The sequence below is a fragment of the Oryx dammah genome, unplaced genomic scaffold, assembly GCF_014754425.2.
Source record: "Oryx dammah isolate SB20612 unplaced genomic scaffold, SCBI_Odam_1.1 HiC_scaffold_20, whole genome shotgun sequence".
Lineage (NCBI taxonomy): Eukaryota > Metazoa > Chordata > Mammalia > Artiodactyla > Bovidae > Oryx > Oryx dammah.
The window spans coordinates 9,120,230-9,133,735 of record NW_024070204.1 but is presented as its reverse complement, the minus strand read 5'-3'; the positions used below and the strand labels follow the sequence as shown (position 1 = coordinate 9,133,735).

Sequence of the window (13,506 nt, the reverse complement as noted above, 5' to 3'; positions counted from 1 at the left end):
TGGCTGTGTGCGGAGGAATATCACAGCCCCGAGGCCAGACACAAGCACGCTGGCACCAGATTTCCCAGCTTCCCATTTCTTAACCAGCGGCTCCGGGACGGCCCCTCAGCAGCTAGCCCCGGAAAGCCTCTCTGGCTTCAGCGACCACATTGTCCGGCACCGTGACAGACCACTGCTTTGGTGCCATCTGGCTGCCTAGAAGGTCCTCCCACCACCACCTCCAAAGTCGCCCTTCACTGGCTTCCCTGATTGTCCTCAGGTCCAGGTTTCCAAAACATTTGCTCTGCACTTCTGTAGAGCTCCTCTCACATCCTGCCTCTGGCTATAAGCACTGGGCGCTATTACCCTCTAAGCACTGGGCACTAGTACTCTCTCAGCACTGGGCACTAGTACTCTCTCAGCACTGGGTGCTAGTACTCTCTCAGCACTGGGCATTATTACCCTCTAAGCACTGGGCGCTATTACCCTCTAAGCACTGGGCGCTAGTACTCTCTAAGCACTGGGTGCTAGTACTCTCAGCACTGGGCACTAGTACTCTCTCAGCACTGGGCACTAGTACTCTAAGCACTGGACGCTATTACCCTCTAAGCACTGGGCGCTAGTACTCTCTAAGCACTGGGTACTATTATTATTGTCTAAGCACTGGGTACTATCACTCTGAGATCTTTCTCAGTTAAAAGGTGAAGACTCTCAAGGCAGAGACCGTTTGATTCAGGAGACCCAGCAGTGCCCACTCATGCCTGGCACACAGTAGGTCTGCAGTGAATGATCATCAGTGACTCACTACCCCATCTGCTACAGGGCTGTGTTTTGGCCCGTGTGACACTTCATTCTTTCAAAGTACTTCAGAAAGACAGAGGCTGTTTGATAACAGGATCAAGAAGCCACTGGGAAGAAGAGAAGCTCTCACCTCACCCCCTCAAAGCCCAGAACACAGGACCTGCTCCTTCTGATCAGAAGATAAAAGGGCTTGACGGGCTGTGAGCCTTTGTCATTGATGGGCTGTGGGCCATTTCTCCATCCTGATTTGGTGGGGAGCAGAGAGGAAGGAGGCTCAGAACAGAAGAATGAAGGGAGTCTGTAATCAACAGGGAAAGCACAAAGAAAAATAGCTTTGCCTGATCTCAAGAAAAAAAAAAAACCTGGAGGATGTCTCTTCTGAGCATGGAGAAGGTAGGTGAGTGAAAAACAGGACAAGAAAGGAAACACGGCCACGTCAGAGAGCTCTGCGCTAGGGATCTAGTGCTCAGTAGCCTGGCAGATTGAAGCTGCCATAAGCCCCACATCACAGCGGGGAAAGTGAGGCAGAGAGGTGCTGAGAGACCGGAGCTGGCCACCCCTGACTCTGCACTGAGGGAGAGGCTTTCACAGTGAAAGTTGCTCAGTCACATCCGACTCTTTGCAACCCAATGGACTATACAGTCCCTGGAATTCTCCAGGCCAGAATACTGGAGTGGGTAGCCTTTCCTTTCTCCAGGGGATCTTCCCAAGCCAGGGACTAAACCCAGGTCTCCCACATTGTGGGCAAATTCTTTACCAGCTGAGCCACAAGGGAAACCCAAGAATACTGGAGTGGGTAGCCTTTCCCTTCTCCAGGCGATCTCCCCGACACAGGAATCGAACCCCGGTATCCTGCATTGCAGGTGGATTCTTTACCAACTGAGCTATCAGGGAAGCCCTGAGGCTTTCACAAGAGGCTGCAAAACTCAGTGCGACAGACCCAAGCCCCTTGGGGATGGTTCACGTTGTCCTCGGTGGTCTCCAGTGCAGTTGCTTTCCAACTTTCTTTTTTGCCCCCAAAGGAAACACAACAAAGCACAGCCTAATGGAGCCCACAGTGGAGCCCAGAGCCTGGCAACCCAGGCCCCAGGAGACCCCAAGCGGCCTCCAACAGGGGAGAGATCCACCCCATCCCTGACCCTTCCTGACCCTTGTGGGGCTTCCTTTAAGACAGCCCCCGGTTACCAGCTTCAGGAAACATGTCTCCCGTGAACATCTGTGAAAAGTCACCTTGGTAAAAGCGAAAGCAGAGCTGCACAGTCAGCCGGGGCCGCCTGGCCGCCAGAGGGAGGGCTGGGGTGCAGGCATCCCCGGGGTGTTCCAGGGTCACCGAGGTGATGCTGCCCACGCGGGCCCCTCCCCAGCTCTGAGAGCCTTCGGGATCTAGGGGCCAGCACCACCGGACACATTACACCAAGCGGAGAGCCCTCCCCAAGTTCAACTTTGGTGTCAAGTTCGACCATACCTGCAGGAGCTCCAGTCTGCCTGAGCAGGGCCCAGACCACAGAGAGAGAAGGAACACCCCCGCGCCCCGCGCCCCGGCCCCGCGATAAACCAAAGGCACCCGGCTCCCCCGGTTTCCAAGGAGACGCACATCCTTCCCATCAGTGTGGGACCTCCTCAGCAAAGGCACCTTTCCTCTGGCCGCCCGCCAGGCGGGACCCATCCTGAGGGACCCGGGTACCGTAACAGGCAGGGAGACCGCGGCCACTGTCCGCTGGGCACCGACCCCGGGCACTTGGCCGCTGCGCTCACCCTGCGGCTTGTCTCCTCCCGCGGCTTTGTTGGGCTGCGTTCCGAGAGCCAGTCCTTCTCGAGCCAACTTTTTCTTTCTTTTTTTCTCAGTGTTTCTCATCGTCCCTGAGTCTTGTCATGACTCATGGATCCGTCGTGCTTCTCCCCACCCCCACGCCCGCCTGCCCTGCGGCTGTGCTCCTGCCGCCCGGCTGTGCTCCCCTCCGGGGACCTGCCCCGGGGAGGGGGGCGCGCGATGGCCCCCGGCTCTCCGCGATGACTGTGCGGATAGCCCAGTCGGAGATCGCGCTGTCCGGCCACCGCGTGGGTCACCGGGCGCGGCCGCGCCTGAGCAGAGGGAGGGATGCGAGGAAGCAGGGCGTCCCAGAACCAACTCCGAACCCAGGAGGCGAGCAGAAGCCGATCCGCGCTCGGGCATGGAAGGCAAAGCGCAGGGGCAGCGAGAGGGCCGAACCCTGGGGGCACTGGGGGCGACTGGGGCATTTTGCAGAAGGGGTTTCCCCTGCAGGAGAGGAGGGTTGACGGTCAGAGGGGAACCGGAATGAAGGGACCCGCGAGACGCCCCAACTCATCCCATCGCGGGCCCCAGGGGAGCATCGGAAGACTCCGCGGGCGGGAAACTAGAAGGGGCTGCGGTGAGCACGCGGGTCTGGCGACGCTCCCCGCGGCTCTGTGACCTCGGAGCATTGTGCGGCTCCCTCCGGCCCGGGATGGGCAGGCCGCCCAGGGCGCCGGGCACGCCGCGCTCCCATGGAGCCGGGAAACCGCGCTCTCGGCCGCGGCAAAGTCATCGCCGGGCCGGGGCCGAGGAGGGCAGAGGGGCCCCGAACCCCGCGCGGGCGCGCTCTTACCCGGCCGTTGCGATCGGTCTCCTGCACCTCCTCGGCGCTGGGCCCCCGCCGCACCAGCGCCCTCAGCAGCCCCACGTCGTTGGCGCAGGCGGCGCGCAGGAGGGTTGCCGCCTCCGGGACGCCCTCCGGAACGGCCTCCGGAGCGCTCTCCGCGCTCACCGAGCTGTACTCTTCCTCATCTCCGTAAGGGTAGAAGGAGTCGTCCGAGGCGACGCTGCGGGTATCGGGCAGACTCGAGAAGTCCTCGTACTCCTCATAGTCAGCTGAGTCCTCCCCGGCCTGCGCGTCCCGAGGTGGGGACGGTGGCTCTGGGGACACGCGGCGCGCCCCGCCGCCCTCCGGCCCGGGCCCGGCCAGCAGCACCATGCTGGCGGCCGGGGCGCGGGCCGGCGGGCCGGGAGCCGGGGACGCCGGGCGCGCACCGAGGTCACCGCCCCTTGTCCCCGGCGGCCCCAGAAAAGCAGGAGGGCTCTGCGCGCTCCAGCTCGGCGGAAACGCGCGCCGGGCGGCCGCGCTCCAAGACTCGAGTCACCGGAGGCTGGAGAAAGCCCCTCGGGGGTAGGAGGAGCCGCGGGGGCTTTCCGAGCGCGGCGGGCGGGCGCGGGCGGGGACCACGCGGGAAGCGGGCGGGGATGGCCGAGCCCGAGGAGGCGCGCGCCCCGGGGTCCCGCGCCGCCGCACCCCCCCAAACCGCCCCCCCCTTCCCCCCGCACAACCCGGCGCGATCCTGGCAAAAGTTAAGAGCTAAGCAGGGGGCGCCTCGGCCCCGCGGGTTCGGCGCAGCCGGCTGCTGTGCCCGGGAGCTGAGAAATGCGCACGCTGGAGAACCAGAAGCGACAACTAAAGAACCCGAACGCCCTCGTGGCTGGCGGCCCCGCCCCTGCTCTCGGGATGAGGGTGAAGGTGGGGGTCGGAGGACGCAACGGGCTCAGCCGTCGGGAACACCAAATCCCTGGGCCCGGAACCGCCCCGGGCGTCAGGCCTGCGGGCTGGGGGGGCGGGGTGGGGAGAGGGTTGGGGGGCGGGTAGTTTCTCAGCGTCCGAGACACCCAGCCTGTTTTTGCATTTTTTCCGGGAGTCTGGGCTCTGAGGCCAACTTCGCTCCCGGGTTAAGACGGCCCTGGGCACGGAGGACGGGTGGATGCGTGGGACATGGTGGCCAGCTGGGGACCCTGCCCCTCTGAACCGGGAGCTCCGGGCTGCCCCCGGGGACATCCCAGGCCGAGGCGGGGCGGGGGACCCGGGAGAGGACCCGGGTCAGCGGTCCCTTTCAGATGGCTTCTCAACGAGCGCCTCGGAGCCGCTGTCCTGGAGCCGCCGGGGTTGGGGGGTATGACATTTGGGTGGGAAGGGGCGGCTCCAGGCCCGAAGGGTTCCCCTCCCTCACCCCTGGCCAGGGTCCCTTTATCTGCGGGGTCGAGACGGATTCACGGGCAGAAGCCACCACCCCGGCTCAGACTCCGCGGCTGGTTGCCAAACGCAGAGAGCCGGCCCGCAGCGACGGCCCGGGTCCCATCCCCGAACGCCCCCAACCCTGGTCCCCCCCGGCCGGAGCCTGTCCTACCCCGGCCACCCCGCCCCGTCGGTCCCAGCGCAGGGGGTGACGACCCGCCGCGGGGAGCCTCTGACCTCCTAGAGGAGGACGCACCGTGGGACCGTGGGCCAGATCCTCATGGAAAGAGCTTTTAGGATGGGGGAGATGTGGCGGGAGGGTTGGGACCGTCGCGGGGCGTCACATCTTGGACAGAAAGCACGTCAGGTCCAGGGGCGGACGCGGAGCCCACGGGTGAAACAGCGCCTCTTTGTCTCTTCACTCTCCTTTCCTTCTTTAATTTCCACCGCTCTGGACAGCGTGCCTACCAGGTGCCAGCGCCTGAGAGGCCCTCGGGGAGCAAAGGTGAACAAAACCGGGCGGCCGCGGGAGCTGGGGACAAACCAGAAGACCCCAGGCCTGGGCGGGCAGGCTGAGGGCCACAGTGGGGAACGCGGTCAAAGACACCACTGGGGATGGTTGGCGGGCCTGGGTGAGGTTCCAACTGCCTAGGCCTCTGCATCTTGAGGCCCTGGCGTTCTGTGCGACGCGCCGGTGGTGATCCCCGAGGCCTCCAGTGTCCACCGGGCTGACCGGGAACCTGGCATCCCCGAGGTCGGCAGGACGGGGTGGGGCTGCGGACAGGAGAGATGGACGACCGAGCGAGCCTAGAGCCGAAAGTGAACCTAGGCGCCCGGCCCCCTGTAGCCCGGGGCTTTCTCTCTGAAGCCAAAAATACCCCGGGTCAGAGTTTGCTTTTTCTTTTCTAAGCAGCCATATTTACATAAATCCCCACTGGAAATTTCCACCTTTCAAGACTGACCGCTGTTTTTGGTGTTTCCAGAGGCTAAATGAAGTCAGGGGATTTTTACAAGTTGAAGTGACCCTCCCCCTCTGCTCAGGCAGAGAGATGAGTTTGCTAACCCTCCCTACCTCTCAGCCCAGGCCAGCTGTGTGGTATCCAAGTACCCAGAGGGCTAGGACGAGGGTCCCCGGGGATGGGGCAGGAGCCTTCCCCTGGCTGTGGTCTTGGAGTGGGGAAGTGGACCCCCAGGAGTGGGCAACCCCTCAGTCCTCATCCCTGGGTATTTCACCACCAAAGTTAAGCTCTATCTTCAGAGTTCACCACTTCCTCTTTTCCTTCCTTGGAAATTTGGTTGCAAATATCACTACATGGTGTAACCTTTAAAGGTAAACTTCTGAAATGGCCAGCTCCAAATAAAAACTAGCCTTTTGTGAGGGATCCAACTCCAAACCAAACTGGTTTTCCCTTTTAGAAATGCTCCCATTTTACCACAAAGACAAGAGATGCTCAGTGCTGTGAGAGAACACACAACTAGGCCTTGGGGATTTTAAGTCAACATTATACGTACAAAATCTACCCAAGAAGGAGAAAGCAGCTTATCAAAACTGCCAACACACTCAGGAGACACTCTTAAATAGGTAATATTTTACAGAACTGTATTTGATCCAAGATAGTTAAGTTTCAATGGAATAGCTGAATTCTTTTGATTGATGATGTTTAAGTTTTTAATATTAATATTCTATTACTTTTTTCTCGAGCTTTTTATTTTGTATTGGGGTATAGCCAATTGACAATGTTGTGATAGTTTTATATATGTATGGCAATTAAACAGCTAGTTGATTCAGTTGAATAATTTGTCCTTGGGCTATTAAAAAAAAAAGATTCACTATTTCAGTTATATGTCTCAAAGAGGCCACCTAACTGTAATAGCTATAACAGGAAGGTCTTAAAAAATTACAAGCAGTGTATTTAAAGACTGAAAATTGAATGCACCTGTAATGGCGCACTCCCCACAAAATTTGTTTCGAAAGCAAAGTGAGATGACCTCTTGGTGGACCCATGCATGAACCCTCCCCATGCATGCGTGTGTGCTGAGTCGCTTCAGTCACTTCAGACTCTGTGCGACAGACTGCAGCCCGCCAGGCTCCTCTGACCATGGGGATTCTTCAGGCAAGAAATACTGGAGTAGGTTGCCATGCCCTCCTCCAGGGGATATTCCCAACCCAGGGATCAAACCCATGTCTCTTATATCTCCTGCATTGGCAGGTGAGTTCATTGCTCATAAAATAACCAAGGTCCCAACCTCTAGAATGGAACGAATGGCAGAATGATTTTAAGCAGTTCATATGTCTGAAGTTTAGCACGCAGTAACTGTTGACTTTCATTATTATGAAACTTAGAGTAGCCATTCGCCATATGACATAAACTACTCTGCAGCATCAGGTGCTCCAAATGTGTTGCCCTATTTGCCAAGAGAACTACCCACGTGAGGTGAATGAGAAATGCTTTTCATTTTTTCTTTTGGAAGGCAGTGCACCTTGGGATAAAGTGCAGACTGTGCTATCTGACAAACTGACTTCTGATGACATCTCCACTGTTGAGTTGCAATCATAATAGTTCTAGATCTTGACTGAGTTACACCTGTATTTGACCATCTCTTAGTCTTGATATTTAGGATATTCCCAGAATTTTCCTACTGTTTCTGTAAAGAAAAAAAAAATGTTGCTGGCCATTCCAGTTCTACAAGGATCAAGTCATAAGGCATTGCAGTCACCCACTGACAGGGGAATTCAGAATGGAAAGGAAAATATATATATATTTTGTGCTTTGGCTATCTGCCCCTGGATGGTTAAGATACACATCTAAGGAAAAATTTCCATGATCCTAGATTCTTGCATCTTTCCATACAGAGAAAAGCACTAAACTCATCAATTTGAGATGTCTGTTCTTTGTGATTCACAGTGATCTTTTGACGTTCGGTTCCATGGTTTTTTCCAGCAAATTATAGGTCCCTCAGACAGTAAAGAATCTGCCTTCAGTGCAGGAGACTCAAGTTTGATCTCCGGGTCAGAAAGAGCCTCTGGAGAGGGGAGTGACTACCTACTCCAGTATTGCCTGGAGAATTCCATGGACAGAGAAGGCTGGCAGGCTACAGGCTATGGGGTCACAAAGTGTCAGACATGACTGACTGACCCCCACTTTCACTTTCCTGTTCCACTCCGTACCTTTTTCAAAGCAGTTCCTCGGAGTTATCTGAGAGGCTGTTTCCCAGACTGTATCCTCAGTAAGGTCTCGATAAAACTTAACTCACAGATTTTACATTCTGTGCTTTTATTTCAGCACCTGAAACAGGAGGCAAGGAGAGTGGGCACAACGTTTGGAAGAAAGACACAGCCATGAGGACGCGGCAAAAACTGGTTAGAACCAAGTAGGTCCAAGATGGCGGAAGATTCAACCTCCAGCCGACTGTGAGCCTCGTCACGTGCTCATTGTAATATGCACTCATTATGCACGCATCTGCTCATGGCCAGGCTTCTCTGTTCATGGAATTTTCCTGGCAAAGATACTGGAGTGGGTGGCCATTTCCTTCTCCAGGGATCTTCCTGACCTAGGGATCGAACTTGGGTCTCTTGCATTGCAGGCAGATTCTTTACCATTTGAGCCAACAAGGAAGCCCCCATTATAATATATGAGCATCTAAATGACAACCCTACCAGCACCGTGAAGTGAAAAGTGAAAATGAAGTCACTTAGTCCTGTCCAACTCTTTGTGACCCCATGGACTGTAGCCTACCAGGTTTGCCATTTCCTTCTCCAGGGGATCTTCCCGACCCAGGGATTGAACCCTTGTCTCCTACATTTCTGGCAAATGCTTGGCACCCCCCTCCAGTACTCTTGCCTGGCAAATCCCATGGATGGAGAACCCTGGTAGGCTGCAGTCCATGGGGTCACGAAGAGTTGGACACGACTGAGTGACTTCCCTTTCCCTTTTCACTTTCACGCATTGGAGAAGGAAATGGCAACCCACTCCAGTGTTCTTGCCTGGAGAATCCCAGGGACGGGGGAGGCTGGTGGGCTGCGGTCTACGGGGTCACACAGAGTCGGACATGACTGAAGCGACTCAGCAGCAGCAGCAGCTGAGCCACCAGGGAAGCCCAGCACCATGACAGTTCATCAGAGGCTAACCATAAAAGACCCCAAATTGGGAGTATCCCTATTCTTGAAAACTCGCAACCCTTCACTGAGATAGAATAATTCTCCCACTCCTTCACCTATGGAAGTATTCAGCCCATAAAAACTATAACCACCCAAAATTTCCAGGCCTCTCACCTTCTGAGATGGTCCACACTCTGTGGGGTGTTTCTCTCAAGGCCCATCTTGCCTTTTGAGGTAGACTGCATTCTTTCTATGAAATGTGTGTCTTTCTAAATAAATCCAGTTCTTACCTATCACTTTGTCTCTCACTGAATTCTTTCTGCTACAAGATGTCAAGAGCCTGAGCTTGGGGAATTCCTTGGTGGTCCAGTGGTTAGGACTTTGTGCTTCCACTACAAGGGCCATAGGTTCAATTCCTGGTCGGGGAAGTAAAGGGTAACTAAGCTCGCACACCACAACTAGAGAGTCCAAGGCCCGAAATGAAAGATCCTGCATGATGCAATGAAGATCCCCTGTGCCAAAACAAGACCTGATGTAGACAAATAAAACAGGTAAATAAAATATTTTAACAACAACAACAAAAAGACTGCACCTTCAAGCCCCAATCTGGGTTTTGGCCAAGTTCCAGTCCCAGCCCTTGGTTCAAGTCCCATCTGATTTGCATGGTTTCAGTAATGAAGTAGAAATAACTTAGCGTGTCCTGGAGTCCATCTACAGAAAGACTGGGCCAGATTATCCATCTGACCTACTTAGAGATATAAGGAGCAGCCTCTTGTGTATTTCTGGCTCTCCTCATTAAAGAGATTAACCGCCCTCTGCCTCTAACTCCATTCAGTGGACAGCGATGAGATCCCTCCTGCTGCAATCGGGACTGGTGTAGCCATTTAAGAACTTCATTTTCTTTTAGGGAGGATTTCTGCCCTTGTGGGTAAATATCTGGAAGAAGTATGTGCATGTGTGCTCCTCACTGCCAACCCTTCTGCCTTGCTCCTGCTCTTGATGGGAATTAGAGATAAAAGGGTATAACTAGAGAAGTCAAGGACAAAAGTCTTGGCTCCTCATCTGAATAAAAGTGGTTGGATTTTTAAGGTTAACTTAGGGAGTCATATGTGATATAAAAAGCTATTCAAGGAACTACTCAGCAGAAGACCACACGACCCACCCTGGCCTTCTACCCTAGGAACAGGGCAAATACCTATTTTCCCCCATCATTACCCCTTTGTCCATGCACCTATAATAGTTTCTATTACTGTTTTCCAACAATTTTTTGCAAAACTGTCTTCCTTCTTATAACCTGAGAATTCACAAAATTCAAGGACCATGTCTTACTAGATTTTTGTGTGTGTGTGAGGTATAGTTGATTTACAATGTATTAATTTCTCCTGTACAGCAAAGTGATTCTGCTATATAGACATTCTTTTTTCATATTCTTTTCCATTATGGCTTATCACAGGATACTGAATATAGTTCCCTGTGCTATACTGTAGGAACTTAATTTATTACTAGTTTTTTAACCTCCAGGATCTAAGAGGATGTCTCACCATCTTGATTGAAAGTGAAAGTGAAGTTGCTCAGTCGTGTCCTACTCTTTGCGACCCCATGGACTGTAGCCCACGAGGCTCCTCTGTCCACAGGATTTTCCAGACGAGAATACTGGATTGGGTTGCCATTTCCTTCTCCAGGGGATCTTCCTGACCCAGGGATTGAACCCGGGTCTCCTATATTGCAGGCTTTCCATTCTGAGCCACCAGGAGAAGACTTGGCATCCTAAACCAGCCTCTGCCATATCTTGGGACCTTCTGAATTTAGACAAGATCAGGTACAGAGTAGCAACCTGGACTTGCTACTTCTAAGTCTTGAGACCTTCAGGAATTCAAAACCAACATAACATCAAAGGTAGAAAGACACAGTGCTTCAGGAAAGAAAAATTAGCTGTAACAAGATGGTCACGTCCCAGACCTTGGGTGAGTCCCTGGTCAGGCTACCAAGTGAGTATCCTTGACTTCACGCAGGAAAGAATTCAAGAGCAAGCCATAGTGAAGTAAAAGCAAGTTTATTTAGAGAGAGACACATTCCATCGACAGAAAGTGAGAGTGACCCCAGGGTGTGGGGTTGTTAGTTTTTATAAGCTGATAATTTCATAGGTTAAAAGTGGGAGTGTTATTCCAATTAGTTGGGGCAAGTGGTGGGCATTTCCAGGAACTGGACAATCGCCCATTTCCTGGCCTTTTATGGTCAGCTCCAGAACAGTCAAGGCATCTGTGGGTGCGTCATTTTGCTTGCTGATGTGTTACAGTGAGTGTATGTTAAGGCTCAAAGGACTTTCCCTCTGGCTCAGAGGTAAAGAACCCGCTAGCAATGCGGGAGATTCGGGTTTGATCCCTGGGTTGGGAAGATCCCTTGGAGAAGGAAATGGCAACCCATTCCAGTTCTTGCCTGGGAAATCCCATGGACAGGGGAGACTGGTGGGCTACAGTCTATGAGCTTGAAAAAGAGTCAGATGAGAGTTAGTGACTAAACAACAGCAACAACAAAATACTAAGGCTCAAGGTGTCTTGGAAGTCAAATCGACCACCATCTTGGACCTAGTTGGGTCTAACCAGTTTATGTTGTATCCAATGGCTATGTCATATTTTTTTAAAGGTTGTGCCCTACTCCCTTCCTGTCTAAATAGGACCCTGGGGGTATGTCTGGATTCTGTACCAACTTCTGACTATCAGTGGTTCTCTAAAAAGCCAGGTTAATATCTTGCCATATGTAACCACCATACTCAGACTGCTGGGACCATACACCAAGGAGACTCAGGTCTCACCCAGTGCTGGTGGTCTCGCCTCTAGAGGTGCCTCTTGTCAATCAGGAGGAATGGGGTGATACACACGGCTCTGAGCCTGGACCCACCAGTCCTTAGGGCAGGGCCTCCAGGCCCCATCACTGTCCCAAACCGAGCATAAATCCCGTAATCAAAGCAAAGACTAAATCAGAATTTTAAAATTAGTACCATCAATCATTCAGCATGGCTTACACCTATCACTTGGCCTAACTCTGGCTGGGTTTCCTGTCAAACCATGCCCAGGAGGTCAAAGCTAAGGGCAGAGAGAATTTAGGCTGAACATGCAGTGCGTGATGGGAGAATCATTGGGCAAATATTTTTAAACAGAAGTAAAAATTAATTCCCTGCTACATTAGTTTATTTACAGTCCTGCTATAACAAAACACCACAAAGTGGGTGGCTTAAACACTAGGAATGTGTTCTCTCACGGTTGGGTAGGCTAGAGGTCTGAGATCAAGGTGTCAGAAGGTGAGTTTCTTCTGAGGTTGTGAGACAGGATCTGGTCTGTGCTCTCCCCGGGTTTCCGTGGATTTGCTGGGCCTCTGATTCTCTTGGCTTCTAGAAGCATCACCCCATCTCTGCCTCCATCTTTGTGTGTTTGGGGGTCTGAATCTCCGCCCTTTTTAAGGGACACCAGTCATGCTGGATTAGGGCCCAGCCCAATGACCCCATCTTAACTAATTAGATGTGTCACTGGTTTTCAAGCCAGGGCACATTCTGAGAACCGGGAAGATAAGCCTTCAGCATTAGGGGGACATTTTCAGTCCATAACTCCTGCCTCTGGAGCGCCTCCATTCTGTTGGGGAGATGTAGAATAAGCAACATAAGCTCATGAAATGCGCAGCACGGGAACTAGTATTAGCGGCCGAGAAAAAAACTAAAATGGGGAGAGAAAATGGGAAGGACCCAGGGGTTACAGTTTGAGTTGAGAGAGCTAGAGAAGGTCCCGCGGAGGAAGGAGCTTTGGAACTAAGACAGAAAGGCAGTGGGAGTGTGAGCTATGCCAGCCGTGGGGTCCTCATCCGTTCATGCCTCCTGTTCCTGAATGAATAAATAAAAGAGATGGCTGAGCAATCTCGATCCCAGCTTTCTCTAGCTCCTAAACCTAAGACAACCCTCCCACCCTGCCCGACCTAGATTATCCTACCCAAACCCGGAAGCAATCAGCTCATCAGTTCTGAAGACCAGACACCCTGGGCACAAAGCTTTTGGGAACCACACGCCCCCCCTCTTACCACAGGAGGTGCAGTCGACAGTTACATTTTATCAGCTCATTTTTACTCTTTGGCTGTGAGGGTATAGATTGTCTCAAGAATTCACCACAACATTTTGGCATTTTATTCTTGGACTAAAAGTATCCCCCGAGTTTACGATGCTAAAAAACCTCACAGTTCTGTTCTTCGCTCTCTCATGGGCAGTTATTCAGTCACCTGGTTTTACTGAGGAAGCAGACGCACACTCGGCATCTCAATCTGCACATTTTATCGCAGGCTCCTCCACGGACACCTCCCCGCCGGTGACTCCACCCACCGTCCCTGCAGCAGAGGTCGGCTCGGAGTCCCCTCACCAGACTGCAAGGATGCTTTCAGGGACTGGCACCCCTTCGAAAGACAGATCTCTCTCTTCCCCGCCAGCCCTCACAAACATCCTCCTGGACAGAACTTCTTTTTTTAATATTTATTTTTAGCTGGGTACTTCCTTGGCTGCGCCCCGTCTCAGGTGCAGCACACGGCATCTTTGATTCTCATAGGGCCATGCCGGGTCTTTCGTTGTCACTGTTGGGGCATGTGGGATCTAGT

General features: G+C 53.3%; 1 protein-coding gene across 1 annotated transcript in view; it reads right to left on the bottom strand.

Moving 5' to 3' along the window:
- The window catches only part of ANKRD33B (ankyrin repeat domain 33B), a 99,775-nt gene extending 95,182 nt beyond the window's left edge, over positions 1–4,593 (bottom strand). Inside the window, exon 1 of the mRNA XM_040262513.1 lies at positions 3,387–4,593. Coding sequence (XP_040118447.1) covers positions 3,387–3,752 — 366 coding nt within the window. The 5' untranslated portion in view covers positions 3,753–4,593. The remainder of the gene's footprint in view (positions 1–3,386) is intronic.
- Positions 4,594–13,506: the final 8,913 nt, after the last annotated feature.